Source organism: Nansenia antarctica (assembly GCF_963989245.1).
Source record: "Nansenia antarctica genome assembly, chromosome: 3".
Taxonomy (NCBI): domain Eukaryota; kingdom Metazoa; phylum Chordata; class Actinopteri; order Argentiniformes; family Microstomatidae; genus Nansenia; species Nansenia antarctica.
Window position 1 is genome coordinate 56,883,181 of NC_137688.1, and position 15,920 is coordinate 56,899,100.

General features: G+C 40.6%; 2 protein-coding genes across 3 annotated transcripts in view; one reads left to right on the top strand and one right to left on the bottom strand.

The window, feature by feature from the left end:
• Positions 1–342: 342 nt before the first annotated feature.
• frk (fyn-related Src family tyrosine kinase) lies at positions 343–11,924 on the bottom strand. 2 transcript variants are annotated; one of them, XM_080525429.1, is made up of 9 exons: positions 11,313–11,924; positions 9,208–9,329; positions 8,420–8,583; positions 6,291–6,459; positions 5,603–5,761; positions 2,789–2,970; positions 2,486–2,651; positions 1,546–1,794; positions 343–1,169 (listed from the first exon to the last, which is right to left on the bottom strand). In XM_080525429.1, the coding sequence occupies exons 1-8, from the start codon at positions 11,687–11,689 to the stop codon at positions 1,586–1,588; spliced, it is 1,548 nt and encodes a 515-aa protein (XP_080381555.1). In that variant the 5' UTR covers positions 11,690–11,924; the 3' UTR covers positions 343–1,169; positions 1,546–1,585. The 2 variants fall into 2 exon arrangements, with proteins under 2 accessions (XP_080381555.1, XP_080381554.1); XM_080525428.1 differs by having other exon boundaries at positions 343–1,794.
• A 648-nt stretch (positions 11,925–12,572) lies between these two features.
• nt5dc1 (5'-nucleotidase domain containing 1) overlaps positions 12,573–15,920 on the top strand; it is a 72,699-nt gene continuing 69,351 nt past the window's right edge. Inside the window, 2 exon segments of the mRNA XM_080526128.1 lie at positions 12,573–12,675; positions 13,254–13,345. Coding sequence (XP_080382254.1) covers positions 12,583–12,675; positions 13,254–13,345 — 185 coding nt within the window. The 5' untranslated portion in view covers positions 12,573–12,582.

Here is a 15,920-nt window from a genome sequence, read left to right on the forward strand (position 1 = left end):
CACATGGGTGACAACTCTGATTAAATGAATATATATGGGGCTGGGATTTCAGCATTGAAGCCGGAAACACCTAATTCAACAATAACTACTAGGCTACCTAGACTCTGTTGAGGAGATGTACAGTACTTAGCTACCTTAAATGGCCTGGCTCAGTTAATGGAAGATAAAACTGTTTTACCATCTTCAAAGTCATTTAATTTCAAAGCAAGGCAAGGGTAAATTTAGCACATTCTAAGCACAAGGAGAATGTTAGCGCCATCGTGTGGCAAGCATGGTAAGTTACAGTCAGGGAGGAATTGAGCCAAAATGATCACTGCTATGCATTCAACTTTGAAACCATTTATTTAGAAATAGAAAAATAGAATTATAGAGGATTGTGTACCTTGACCAATCCAGGTCTACATTTTATCGATTGCATTTATGTAAGTAAGTATGATATCACTCAATATGGCAAACTATTAGTCCAATGGATGGCACATAGGACAGTGACATCCTGCAATGTATTGCAGACAATCACCACAAATCAATAATTAAAACAAGTGTCATACAAAAACATTTTCTTTAATTATTATTTTGTATCAAATGTTATATTTAATGAATGCTACAATGAACAAAATGAAGCATATGCATCTATCTGATCAAGTGAGCAGTCATTACAAGTTACAGTACAATTAATGAGACATTGTTCAAATGTTAGACAAAATCATCAAGTACTTCTACAATTCAAATCTTACTAATTAAGTCCAGTACGTAAGACTTTTTTTATTTTTTTCAGTCACTGAACCATAAAAGAGGCATTACTCTATATACAATGACATTCCAACACATAACACCTTCAATCCATCATTCACACAAGACAAGGACACTCCTTCCAACACTTTGACAGGTCTCATTAGCCTCATTCCTACAGGTATGTTATGCAATATATTCATGAGTGGCCACGGAAGATATCCATTCTTACACAGGGTTTCGGAAACATGGATAAAACAAACAAACAAACAGAGCTCACCTCACCCTCACAGGTGACTCCTGGAGAACACTTGGCAGCCAGTCAGTGTAATGGAATGCTGGTATGCTGACTGTATGCGGGACCGGTTCGTCCGGGTGGATAGCAGCATGCATGGCCACCTTGCTATGCAGGCTCTGCCACAGCAAGGCTTTGTGGACGCCTAGACCAGAGCATTCTTTGAGAGTTTGGCTAGAGCTGAGACATGACATCACTCATCTCTCAACCATTTAAAAGTGCATGAAGTTAGCAAAACTAGGGAGTGTCATAAACAACAACCACAACAGGCATCTCCACTATTCTCATGTAGAACAGTAGCCAAAGAACACTATTATAGATCAAAGCATATCTACAATGGACATGCGTGTCTGGACGTGGCAAATAAACATAATCTTCATAATTACAGTAGATGTTCAATCAACAGGAAGTGGACAATTCTGGATACACACTGTTGGGAGACTTTAATGTCATACTGTACATCTTTGGATTATTTCTACAGCTTGTGGTAAGAGTGGACATTTCTATCTTCCACTACTGACCCTTGCAATGAGCAGAGCATGTTTAACATGCTTTGAACCGCTAGTAACGGTTGGCGTCGTCATACGATGTCACGTCCAGGTCAAAGAAGTCCTCCAGCTTCCATTGGAGGGTCTCGAAAGTGGGCCTCTCTTGTTCAGTCTCCTTCCAGCACTCAGTCATAATATCATACATGACCTTGGGACAGCCTGGTGGACAAGCCATCCTGTACCCAGTTGGAAGCTGCTGGACCACCTCGTAGTTGGTCATGCCTGGAATGATAACAGCAACGATTAGATTAGATCAGATTCAACTTTATTGTCATTGCAGAGTACAAGTACCAGACAACAAAATGCAGTGGCAGATTAAACTAAACTGATCTCTTACAGTAATTCAAACCTGGCGGGATTAGCACACTGTACATGTTCTGGATCTGTACATTTTGATTTCTTATCAGACTAGGCTGGAGAAACTTTAAGAACACTCACACTCAATCCAATGATGGGTGCTACTGCATATCAGGTGATGTATGATTCACACAAACCTCAGATTTTACATTTACATTTTTGGCATTAGCTGACACCTTATTCCAAAGCGACTTATACATTTGACTAAGTAAGTGAATCATCTATCCATCAGTCTTAGTAGGAAAAAGTAATCTAAACTCAATCGAGGGGCTATTGTCAGTCGTCGTGCTAGGAGAAGGAAGAATTATTATTATTATGTATTTATTTTAAATATGACATAGGAGAAACAGAACAGGGGGGTAGTAGATGTCTCAGGAGAAACAGTAAACAGTACCAAATGTCTTCTCTACCTGTTATCTGGAAGGCATGCTATGTTTCCCAAATGAATTTCTCTAATCCTACAATACCTCCTCACATACACTCAACTCATACCTTATTCACTCAAAGTTATTGATTAAGCTTTATCAATGAATCCATAGTGAATATGAAGTCTTACGTGGATAAGGCATCTGGCCGAAGGTCATGATCTCGTACAGCAGGATACCGAAGGACCATACATCAGACTTGGTGGTGAACTTGTTCCCATGGATGGCCTCAGGAGCTGTCCACTTCACTGGGAACTTTGTGCCCTCTTTAGCTTCATACACATTCTCGCTCTCCATCTAACAGAGAGAATAGCAGAAATGAAAATCGGTATCTTTAATGGGCTCAGTTTAAAAGCTGCGTTCGCAGCAAGTGACTTCGGAGTGGTATCTGATCTGAGCTAGAACAGTATGGTTTGATTTCAAGAGAGACGTACCATAATGACCCTGGCCAGGCCGAAGTCGGCCACCTTGCAGATGTTGTTCTCTCCTACCAGCACGTTTCTGGCTGCCAGGTCTCTGTGGATGTAGTTCTGCAGCTCCAGATAGGCCATCCCAGCAGCCACTTGGGCTGCCATCTCTATTTGGTCAGAGACACCCAGCTTCACACCCTTGTCCTCTGTGGAGGAGGGAAGATAGTATAATATGGCCAATGACATTGGATCAGTGGGATACAGAAGAAAAAAAAATCAGATTTTATTTTTTACACTGGAATAACAAAACGTACTAGCAGCGAGCATATCTGAATATGGCTTTGATTTGCCATATACAAATTAAGTAGCGCTGACTGAAAAATAAAAAGTAAAATGTGGGCTTGACTTTGAGAGAGTCAAGACTATGACACTTTGGGCCACAGTGTGGGGGCATCAGGTGAAATATGGTGGATGCAGTGCAGACTGTCTCAGGGCCACGGACATCAATTTAACATGACCGCTCCAAGAGGTGACCATCACTCTGGCAGGCAATGACACTGCATCTTTCACACCATGGCACGCCATCTCTTATGAGATATGAATTCAAAAGATGTTTTGTAGTCACCAGAGAACCATAGACTTTATATATACAGTGGGGTGCAAAAATGTGGGCACCCCTGGTTTAAATGTCTGTTACAATTAATCTCAAAGTGGTTGAAAGCAAACCTGAACACCAAATGCTACAAAGTTTGCATTGAGCTATGACACCTTTCTGCAAATTTTAAAGCAAAGTTTTTTTTTTTTTTTCAGAGTTTTTAAATGATAAAAAAGGAAAAGGGCCCTGTGCAAAAGTTTGGGAACCCTTTTGCATTATTCTTTGTTACCTTTTGAGAAGATGATTACTAAGGCCCAGACCAAGGTGATTTACTCGTTAGGGCTTCAATGAGTCAGGTGAATATAATTCCAGGGTTGAACTATATAAGTAACTCCATGCCTTTTAAAGTATCTGACTGCAGTGGCTGTTGTGTCTCGTGTTAAAATCCATGGGTTCCTCTAAAGAGTTGTCCAAGGATCAAGATCATTGTCCAAGTTCACTTCCACCATCAAGGAGAAGGCTACAAAAACTCAACGTTTCAAACTACCTATTTCCACTGTCAGAAACATCAGAAAATTCTAGTCAAGGCAAGATCTGGAAGACCAAGAAAATGTTCAGATCTGTTCTCACCGAGATCTGGTGAGAAATGCTCAGAAGAACCGACACTGCAAAAGAGCTGCAAAAAAGAGTAGCAGACACCGGTCTTGTTGTTCACAGGACAACAATACAGCGTACCTAAAACAACAAAGACCTACATGGCAGAGTTGCCAGAAAGAAGCCTTTCCTACGACCTCAACACAAAATTAATCATCTGAAGTATGTAAAAGAAAATCTTGAGAAACCTGAAGCCTATTGGAACAATGTGCTTTGGACTGACGAAACCGAAATTGAACTTGCCGTGCATGTAAGTGCATGCAAGAAGGCCGAAGAATATTTCTAAGCAAGAGGTGTTCTGCCAGGAAGAATGGGTAAAAATTCCAAAAACAAGAATTGAAAGACTCAGTTTCAGTTTGCAAGCTGTTATAGTTGCCCGAGGAGGAGTTACAAAGTACTAGCTGACAGGGTTCCCAAACTTTTGCCTTTTTCCTTGTTTTATTATTTTGAAATTGTAAAAAGTTATCAAACAAGTTATAAAAAGTTATAAAAATTAATCTTGTGATCTTTAAAATGTGATGAAATGTGTCATGTTTAACTTTGTACCATTTAGAGTTTAGGTTTGTTTCTTTTCACTTAGATATTAATTGTAAAAGTTATTTTGACTAGGGGTGCCCACATTTTTGCACCCTAATGTACTTAAGCAAGGTCTTAATTAAGTGTACACTAGCAGCAACAAAGTATAGATTAGAAGCACAATGGATTCAAATCATATCAAATGGGTATCCACTTCTAGGCATTTATCTAAAAGAGATCTCCTATTCTGTTATCTAAGGCAGTTTGTTTGGACTACGTCCTTCGCTCCCTTACATACTGTATGTAAGACCATATTTGGCTGCTAGTTCATGGCAGGTTACAAGCCAGACAAAACCCTGTGGTCACTGATGCATGTAATGATGTTCAACCATGCACACATGGCGCTCTACCTACAATTGCAAATGGTCTGACAAGAGGTTGTTTGAGTCTCCTCTTTTCCTCTCTTACTGACACACATGCACACGCACATACACACAATGACTCAGAGTAAACTGATGGGAATAAAATGAAGTGCAACTGTTATTCGTCAGTGCTGTCTGATGCTGTCATTGCCATCAGCCTTGGGCTAAACATTATTCCCCCATCCTCCCTCTACCACGTCACCCCTCTGTAGCTCTGCAGTAAGGAATATACATATTCAGGGGGACAGTAGTCAGTCAGACATCAAGTAAGATCTCTCCTTCACTCAGACTTCATCCCTTCCCGCTCTGAAGTCTCGACACTTCCTTCTTGAGGGGATTAGGGGATTAGAACATTCAACAAAATTAAGATGTAATATAATCATAAAAAAAGTTTAATCATATCATAAAAAGTGAAATTGTACTTCTTTTTTTTTAAGTGCTTTTACTCACTACGGTATGTAATGTCCATTACAAACACATCCTTATGACATCCACTTGTAAATATGCAACATAAACCTGCACTGTAATTCAACCCTGGCTAGTAGGCACGCTAATCTGTGTTATTGAGAAACCACAACATCCAGGGGTTCAGTGCTCTTGAAACCTTGTCCAGTGCTCTGGCATTTGGGCAGTTCAAAAAAGTGCTCTTACTCTGGAGGTACTCCAGCAGACTCCCATTCTTCATCAGCTCTGTGATGATGTAGATTGGCTCCTCCACAGTGCAGACTGCATACAGCTGGATCAGTTTGGGGTGCCGCAGTTTCTTCATCATCTGGGCCTCACTCAGGAAGTCCTGAGCGTCCATGGAGCCTAGGAGAGAGAAGAGAATGTATTATATCTTTATGAATGTAACAGGGGGTGGATTACAATCGACGGCTGTGGCGCAGGAGGTAGAGTCGCCGTCTAATGATCACAAGGTTGGCAGATCAGCGGTTCGAGCCCCGGCTGGCCACATGTCGAAGTGTCCTTGGGCAAGACACTGAACCCCAAAATTGCTCCCAGTGAGCAGGCCAGCGCCTTGCATGTGTGTGAATGTGTGTGTGTGTGAATGGGTGAATGAGAGGCCGTTGTAAAGCGCTTTGGAGCAGCAAAAAAGGCGCTATATAAGTGCAGTCCATTTACCATTACAATCGAACCTGCACAGTGAGAAAATCACTTTTATTGTGTCTCATCGATGCATTGTTGAGGGGGAAAAGTGACATTATTGATGGACGATAATTCTACGAGTAAGGGATTGAAGCTTTTTAATGTTGGATAAATGCACATGCTTTACCCTCTTACAGATTTAATAGGACAAACTACAGCAAAGCTATACTGTAGGACTGTACCAGCTGATTACCAGGTTTGAGGGTCTTCACTGCCACGGCAGTGGTGTCGTTCCAGAGGCCTTCATAGACCTCTCCAAACTGGCCAGCGCCCAGCTTCCTCAACAGTCTCACAGAGCTGCGCTCAATCTCCCAGTGGTCTGCCGTGTTGTAGGAGAGGCCATGGGTCTGGGGAGCCTCCATCTGACAGCGGAGAGATCAGCAGAGACATCAGCCCAAATGACCTGAATTACAGGCAGAATGACACCAGGGGCCTCATTCATAAAGAAGTACTTCACGTCATCTTTGACTTTCACGTAAGCACAGTTTTCTAAACGGACGTAAGCATTATTTATAAAACGGGCTGAGATGGTTTAAAGTTGCGTACGTGCTTCCTTCTATAAATACCAACGCAGGTAAAAATGAACGCAGGTGAATGAGGTTTGTATTAACACCCTGTGATAGAGGCTGAATTATAGAATTATAGCGGCTGAATTAAGACAAGTGCTATAATATAGGGTAGGCGTTCGTCTGGAAGTGGGAGAGGGCAGAGAAGGGTGGCTTCTCTGTAAGTTGCATTTGTAACGTTTGATCATGACAACTAACCAGGCACACAGGCACATGCTTATACTCTACTCAAGTTGTAAAAGAAAATCAGGGGAGGTGGTGGATTTTATCATAAGAGGACAATTTTAGCATCCCCTCGCCAGTGACTTCAGTGTCAGTAACTGTCATTGCATGTGTGCGTGCCCCCTCGCACCTTGAAATAGCAGTAATACCACGTTCATTGATAAAATGACATTAAGTATGGAAAGAGGGGGGTGATTTTGACTGTTTTTATTTCAACTCGAGTGCTGCTTATACTGTAATAATATAATGGTCTTATTCTTATCAGGTGGTCTTATTCTTATATGGCTGCTCACTCCCTGACACCGGAGAAGATCCAGTATAATTTAGAGCTTGGCCGGGCAAGGTCCGTTGTGGAACGCACTAGACATGTTGAAGGGGAGATAGACAGCTCCGGAGGGATATAAAGGAAGACTGAAATACAATCAGAAACATCAGTTCCTTTTAAATCTTGAATTAAACTCATTTTCTCGGCTGATAACAACATCGTTAATTTTATTACGAGCCACTTGCATGAATTACACTAGGCAGTGCGGCTCACATGCCTGTAATAACTCCGCATAACCAGTAGGTAATGTGCGTAAGCAAGTTGAATACTCGACGTCGAGCTACGATCGTTTCCACGATCAAATTGACTCACGTTGAAATTGTATAAATCACTACGTTGACGTGGTTTTCTACGTACGACACGGGTAAGATCAACATTTGATCTAAGCACCCGTTATGAATGAGGCCCCAGGGCCGCTATTCACAAAGCATCTCAGACGAGGGCTGATCTAGGGTCAGGTCCAATCTGTCGAAACAGTACACTTTAACTATACTCCGGACCTGGGGTGATGGGGCCTTTTCAGCCGCAGCCCGGTCCCTCTGGAACGCCTTCCCCAACCACATCAGACAGGCCAACACCCTCTCAACATTTAAACAGGCCCTCAAAACCCACCTCTTCAAGCTTGCCTTCACCAGTTAACCCTCTCCCCCTCCCCTTCCCATGTGTCCCCAGCACTACCTTAAACTTTTTGTGTCTTTTTATTATTACTACTCAATCTTTTCAGTTTGTAAAGCGTCTTTGAGTGGCTAGAAAAGCGCTATATAAGTCTAATGTATTATTATTATTATTATTATTATACTCTTTATCTAAAAGGGAAATATGGGCCCTGCTACAGTACACTGCTCAAACACTGTCCAGTTATGAATAATAATGCTCTCTAAAACACAACCTCGGCTCGTACTGTAATGTATTTGCTCAGTAGTTTGTATGTCATTTGGTAAAGGGTTGGCGGTTCTAAATGGTCAACATAGGCTTTTCACATTGGGAGCATTAACAGTCTACACTCTCGCATTGTTTGAGGAGAGTTTTCATAATCTGCCACTTACATGCTTGATCGTTCAACAAATAATACAAATCTTTGGCTCATGAATTAAGATTAAGAATGGCCTAATACACATTGATTCATGGATAAACACAGACAACTCTTATCCCATCACAAAACACATTTTGATGGTGAACGATGAAAGTCCAAAAGAAATTATGTTGTACCTTTTTACATGGTTCACCAAGACGTACACACAGGCCATCTTCGTGTTTGGAGTAATGCTCCACTAACTCCCTCAGGGTCTCAAAGCTCTTAGACCTTGACACATAGTAGCCACCATTGTCCAGTTTTCTCAGTTTGTAGTGCTTCACTTTACCCCTGTCCAATACTGAAAGATAATACATACAAAAGTGTGAATGAGTGCAGGAGAGAATGAATGCACAATAAAAGCATCAACTAGGATGAGGTAAGGTACTCTACTCCACAGTATAGTCCACCAAGGCCATGGACATGTGTGCCATAGATTAGCTACAGTAAATGAATGGTACAAGCACTGTTCCCTGACCGTGGTACAGTATGGCCATTAAAACGGTACAGCACTGTAGGCGGCAGATAGTCATATCATTGTACTTGTAATCAGGTTTCTGTGATGTCATGTGATTGCACCTGTCATGACTATGTTTACAGCCCAGCTGTTAATGTATAAGCAGCTTTCTTCAGAACGGCAGGATCCTTGTGTTCCTTTATGGGAGTGGACTGTTTGACTTTATGACCTTGTACCTTTCCATCACGTCAGAGGACTGTAGGAAAGTAAGGCTTCACCAAGAGCATAATTAGGATTGCTCTGGAATGAGGAAATGTGTATTTTGTGTATCCAGTTCCCTCTTCCTACTGCTCACTTGTGAAATGGCATCGAAAACCAGATTGGAGACTTGTTGTTCCCACTTTTTAACTTCCTGAACCCCCAGAATCTCCATGGAGATAAGTGTACCCATAAGACTGATGAGATTACCTGAGAGTGAGAGGTCTCCTTTCTGACTCTCACAGTGTCTGATGAGGAAGGATCCATGGTGGTTCCCTTCAGACTGGAGTAGCTTCTCCGCATCTAGTCTCTTGGTGTCGGCAAAATACCATCTGTAAATCACAATGTAAACAGCAACATGCCCTATGAAATACTGTCAAATACATTAAATTCATATAAAAACACAGGTGCAGATTTTACAGTGGAGGTTGACATCTACACAGTGGACACAGTCAGCCAAACAGTTTAGGGCTTTGGCTATAAATCACACACATATTAACCTCGGACCTAGGCCAGTGCTGCTGCAAGTGTCTGGTGCCATTAGATTACACACAGGTTGACACACCGGAATTTCCCTTCTTTTTGGCGTAATTACCCCATATAGGAGGGTCACATTATGCGGCATGAAACACGAATGTATTCATTAATTCATATTCTATTCATCCACAAATCAAGTTCATCAAAAGTTCATCAGGTTGTGTCTTGTTCTCTTTGGGCCAGACCAGATTACAATGAGAAAAACCCTTCAAGGCTGTTGCAGAAATAGTACAAACAGAACTGGAAAAACTTGACTCCAGGTGAGCTGAAACTGGTTTCAGAGGAATGGGATGTGAAACGGGATAGTGTATAGTTTGTTTGTAGTTGTTGCTGTTTCTATTGGGAATAATAGCTGAACAAATGTTTTCCATTTTGAGCACTCAGTTAGTCACAAAATAGAAATGCTTTTCCCCTAAATGCCTCGTCTGAGAAACCCAGCGAACAGTATGTTTGGTTTAGTCTAATTGACGTTTCACATTGTCATGCCATGCCAAGTTCAATTGGTTTGCTCAACCAGTTTCTTACCATCGTTAGCCAGAACCCTCTTCTGGTATTTTGATGCTAGATGTTGTGCAAATGACAAACAAATGCAGAAATCTCAGCTTTAATACACTGCATGTGTTTTGGGTCGGGGCTCTGATACTAACAGACTTATTTTCCTGGTGATAAATTATTAACCCATGCATTTTACTTCCTGGTCATTGCCAATAATTAACCAGTTAGACCAACCACTTTAGTCTAAACACACAGCACCAAGAGAGTTCCCTACACCTGTCAACAACATTTTCCAAATATCCAAAGTTAGCCTACAAACTTTAAACCAAACTGTTGGTTGTGTGAATAATAATTTAAAAAAATACTGATCTTGAGAATCCTTACATCAATGTGGATCAAATTGATTGTTAGAAAGGAGTACAATCAGGGAATGTTCAAGAGTACATTAAGTGTATCTATACTCTAGAACACACCACAGCTACTGTATACTACTGTAGTTGTGCATTCATTATCAACATAATGCTATCATATGGCATCATTATTTTGGTCATAACTTTAAGTGTAAAGGCGCTAACACACCGCCATCAGTGACAGAGAATGGCTGAACATCAGAGGCTTCTTGGACTAGGTTATCGGAGGGCGGGGATCCATAATAAGGAAACATGACTCGTTGTATTCAGCTGGGTCAGTGTTCTAACTCACTACAGGCTACTTAAAAATGGCTCAAATCGATATTGTGTTGAGCATCACTCAAAACCAGTGACATAATGCTCCAAATGCATGCATTTGTTTATCTGCCGGTAGGGGATGGTGCCAGGCTTCCAAGAAGAATATCAGTGACTTGTATCTGAGTGGGAAATGTTTCGAATAATTCCTTGCTTGAGGGTGAAAACGTGTGTGGGTGTGCGTGTGCGTGTGCGTGTGTGTGTGTGTGTGTGTGTGTGTGTGTGTGTGTGTGTGTGTGTGTGTGTGTGTGTGTGTGTGTGTGTGTGTGTGTGTAGTAGTAGTAGTTCGGGCCATATCCAAATTGTCTTATTCACGATATTCGATAATATAGGCCTAGTTCATTGCTGAAGTAGGACATGCCAGCGGGAGCAAACATCCATGTAAACATAAACCATTATGTTCTGTTCTCCCATGTTCTACACTTTCCTCCCGATTGGAAAAAAGATTTTCAAACTTGAATTAGTGCGTTGCAGTAGTGCCTGTCAGCCTATTCATATCCCAACAACATCATTCAAACAACATCATTCAACAGAGGGAAATGGTCAAGGAATACTTACGGCTCAGCACCAAGACTCTCCACTGGTGCCACATAATTGGCAGGAATATAACCCTTCTTCGAGGCAGAAATTCCAGTGAGTGCTTTTGCGTACCACCAATCACCAGCACTTTTGTCCAAAGCTTCCAACTTGTCCCCGGCACTGAAACTCAAGTCCTCCTCCGTTCGGGCGGCATAGTCATATAAAGCGATATAAACGTATGCCGGTTTCTCACGGGGTATAGATGGCAAAGCCCTACTGCTGTGTTCCTCCGCATGAAGGTTTTTAATCACCACGATTTCCCTCTTTTCATTCCCGGAATCGGCGCTTGATGAAGGTTTATTAAAACACGGGAAAACAGTCTGACAACACAACAAGCATTGTTCTCGAATCTCCATTGCAAGTCTGTCACACAAAATTGAAGATAATTAGAAGAAAAAAAATTGAGGCACCTTTTTTGCGCTATCCCATTGCCGCCATGGGCGAATTTCACATCATGGTTTAGGAATAGAAAGTTTCACTCACTACTTATAAAATAATTGCTAGACCTGGTCTTTGGACTAAGCGATTGTGTATACCACAGAAACACACCTTGGTCGGCAGTAAAACCAAGTGATTTATTGTCCGCGATCAATTCCCCGTGCTTCCTGGTTACTTTTATTTGTCATTCACGATTCACCTGCTCCCTGGAGCAGTGCACTTTGAGCACACCCGCTCTCAGCCCCTCTCTTTCCTCCGTGTAGGGGCGTAATGCACCGCCTGCAAAGATAATAGGCTACCTGTAGCCATATGAGTGATGGGCCACTGTTTTCTAAAATGTGTTGTGTTGCCAGTAGGCCACTAGAAATTATAAACAAATACATCTTACCTATAAAAAAGGTTCTAGGAGGGGGGCCTCATCAGCTATCACGAGCAGAGAATAATATAATGAGGATAATATTATTGCGCCTTTACATTATTAAATACGGTACCAAACCAGGAAGTAAGGCAAACGCGAAGGGACCTTTTTGATTGACACTTACTTCGTTCTCTTTGCGTTCGAAATAATATCGAACAATTGATAACTTATTCCCACAATATATTAACTAATTTAATAATGATAGTGTATTGCAATTGGTGGGACATTATTTGAGGTACCCCCATACATTTTGTAACAGCACCCCACGTGCTGCCATACAGACAAACACATTGGAAGCTGCAGACCCCGTCATAGACATTGACAGATACAGTTGTGCAGGCGTGCAAGTTTGTGTGTACGGTGCAATCCCTGTTTTACAGCGCACTCGTTACAATGAGCGAATATTTTAGCCTTTCAGACTGTGATGTCATTGGGTTTGATTTGGACCACACTCTCTGTCGGTACCATTTGAAGGAGACCTCCAGGGTGAGTTTATTTGATCGCTCCCATACAGCTAACGTTAGCGAGTTCTTGTGATTTATTTACGATACAGTAACAACGTAGACATTAAATGACGCTTGCATGCAAAATCATCCATTCTATCTAGAGCACACATGTCAAGTCGGCTCAGTATCGGAATATTCATTTGCACAATGTATGTTGAACAGTAGGAATGTGCATGGCATGGTGACTAATGTGCAAGGTGTTGCAGTCTTTCTACGTGATATAAACCTACGACATTTGTATTGGATTGACTGATAGTGATAAGTCCTATTGTCCTTCGCGTTTATTATCTAATGTAATAGATTGCAGTACACATTATGCCGCTATACAGCCCAATCGCAACATTCCTGCAAATTATTTAGCACTAGCAGGCCCTAGGTCTCTGGAATGAGTCACAGAACGGTATGACATCTGCCAGCCACATACATTCAATTGCAATCCTAACAGTTAGGAATCCATAAAACACAATGTAGCTATGATTTTACACAATCATTTACCTCAATGTTTCACACCTGTGAATAAATTATACCAGTGACTATGTACAATGTGCTTCCTTGCAGCTGATATATGAGAGCTTTGCTAGGTACCTGGTGGAGCATAAAGACTATGACAAGGACCTTCTTACACTGACCCCTGCTACCTGGGATTTCTGGTGAGTCACAAGCAGCAGCTAACTTCAGATTACAGTGAAAGAAAAATCAGGCTACAATGGAAGTTTTACGGTCAATAACAGTGTTATTCCACTACTAACATGAACCACTCAACTCCATTACTATTCATCTACAAGGCAATTAGCCTACAAATATTCTAACATGTTCATACAGTGTTGTTACTAAAGCATATTATGTTGTTTGTAGTTATTATGATCAAGCCAGGTAGTGTTGAGTATGATTAATGTAATTATTTGCTATTTGCCAATTAAGAGTGCTGCCCCACTGCATGATGTCCATTGATTAGTGTAAGACAAAAACCAACTGTTTTTGGGTCAAAGACGTGGCATGTCAATTTTGGTGCCCCAAGCATATTTATAATGTAAAAAATATCTAAACATTTTAAAACACTATTATGTTACTCAACTCTCCCCTCTTTACTTACTCATATGAGTATTCATTGTCAGAAATTAACATTTAAGGAGCTATTGAACTCAAAAGTACCAAACTGTCCTTCCTGGGTAACGTCCCGACTAAAAATCTAAGTATACAAATATATTAAAAATATATAAAAAACATATAAAAGCATTAATTATCTACCTGGGCATAATTGTGTTGATGTTTGCAATGATACCTACACATATAGTAACAATACTAAGCTTATTTAACATTTTATTATTATTTACATTATCTCCATATTTTGGATTTCCCTAACATCCTTCCTGGGTAACAGACATATTTACATATGTATTACTCATAATGCATTTGGATAGTCATGTGACAGGCTATTGCGTCATCAAGAAGATTCTGAAGGACTCCCTAAACATTGAAAGGTCATTAAGTCTCTCTTAAAATGTTCGAAAATGTAGTGTCCTTCTGGATAACACTAATAAAACATTTATGTTGTTTTTATATTTAAAAACTGCCTCTTTCAAGTGAAATATGACATTGATGTGTTGAAGGCTAAGTTATAGTTTTCCACAGTAGGCCAAGTTAAGCTACAAAAAAGCTGGGAAAATAGGATTTTTGTCCTTCCTGGATAACAATATTATGTCCTCCCTGGATAACAAAGATCTTCTGTTACTCAGGATGTCCTCTGTTATTCAAAATGGATATATATATTTTTATTTGTATTTGTAGCTTATTAGGCATTGAGGTGATATTGTTATATTATATTAATAACACAATTATGTATTTCTGATCTTTTATGGCATTTTTGTTGTTATTTATCTTGAATACATAAGATTCAATGATAGCAACAAAGGTCATTATCATTGACTTTTGTGAGGTTATTGTCCAAATAATGAACAAATAATCTAATAAAAATCTAATATTTAAGCTTTTAATAAAGTTTTTGTATAGATTTTGATGCTTCAAGGTCAGTTTTGTCCTTCCAGATGCCACTGTCTAATAAAGAGAGGTAGAGACTGTTTAGGGCCAGGAAGAACAAAGATCCACAAGCTAGGGCTGAGTTTCTTGAGCAAAAGAGAGCAAGGTATTGTGATTTAGTAGTGAAGTGATAAGGCATATCAGTAAAAAGGAACAATTAAAAGATTCATCAAAATAGGTTTACACTCATTTGCAAAAGGCCTAGATGTTTTAGTTGAGCAATGTATCAGATTATGCTGGGGGCCATTTCTTATGGAGCAATTTGGATCAAGGTGCTTAAAAAATACAATATTATGTCGTTTTTCACGGATCTATCCCTTTAAAGTAATGGAATCAGTGTGATTACAGCCTGTATCTAATATTCATTATTTCAGTGTCAAGCTACTACAAATATAAGTCCAAATCAAAGGCCAAAACCCCTGTACGACTGGTGACTCCTTCTGCCACAAGGAAGACAAGGGATCAGTGGAGGATAAACAAGAGGAATCAGAGGGAAATATTGAGGCGGACCAATTAATTAATGAACGATACTCCAGTCTCTATGAATGAATCCAATCTTGAAGATCCCCAACTTGAACCCCAACCCAGGGAGCCAAATGAACTTCGGCCACACCCACACCAACCCAGGGAGCCTAAAGGCCAATGCAGACGGCGTGCAATTTTTGTTGCCGGACAAAATTCGATTTTGAAGTTTGAATGGAAGTCTATGAGAAAATCTCATCCCAATGCACACGGCCCCGATTTTAATCGCACCGCGAAAATTCGATTCCATTCGTTTTGAATGGGACAAAGCACACGGCGTGCGAGTTTTGTCGCACTGTCAAATTTAGCAAATTTTGTAAAAGTTTGTGGTGCGACGGATTATTGCATCACAATGGGACAATTGGGAAAACTTCAACTGGTCTATCTAAATTAATTGAGTCACTCATAACGGGGAGAGAGACTGGAGATTTTTGACTGTCTCCTTTTTTGAAGAGAAGTTAAAGGCTGAAGGTCTGACCCAAAAGGTCTGATACAGGACATACATCTACGGTACATGAAGGGTTTATGATGTACAACATTATCATTTCATTTTCATATCATATATTTCAAATACATACTGGACACAACGGATAATGGATGCCATTTGGTAAACCTCATCTTCTTTTCCAACCTGGTCTCACACGGCAGACGTCTGTCGTTCGCATC

Coding starts and splice junctions, on each gene's coding strand:
- frk (XM_080525429.1), bottom strand. CDS start 11,689: ATGGAGATTCGAGAACAATGCTTGTTGTGTTGTCAGACTGTTTTCCCG. Junction 6,460..8,419: donor TTGGTGAACCATGTAAAAAG/GTACAACATAAT, acceptor CTCCGCTGTCAG/ATGGAGGCTCCCCAGACCCA. Junction 2,652..2,788: donor GCCTGGCCAGGGTCATTATG/GTACGTCTCTCT, acceptor TCTCTCTGTTAG/ATGGAGAGCGAGAATGTGTA.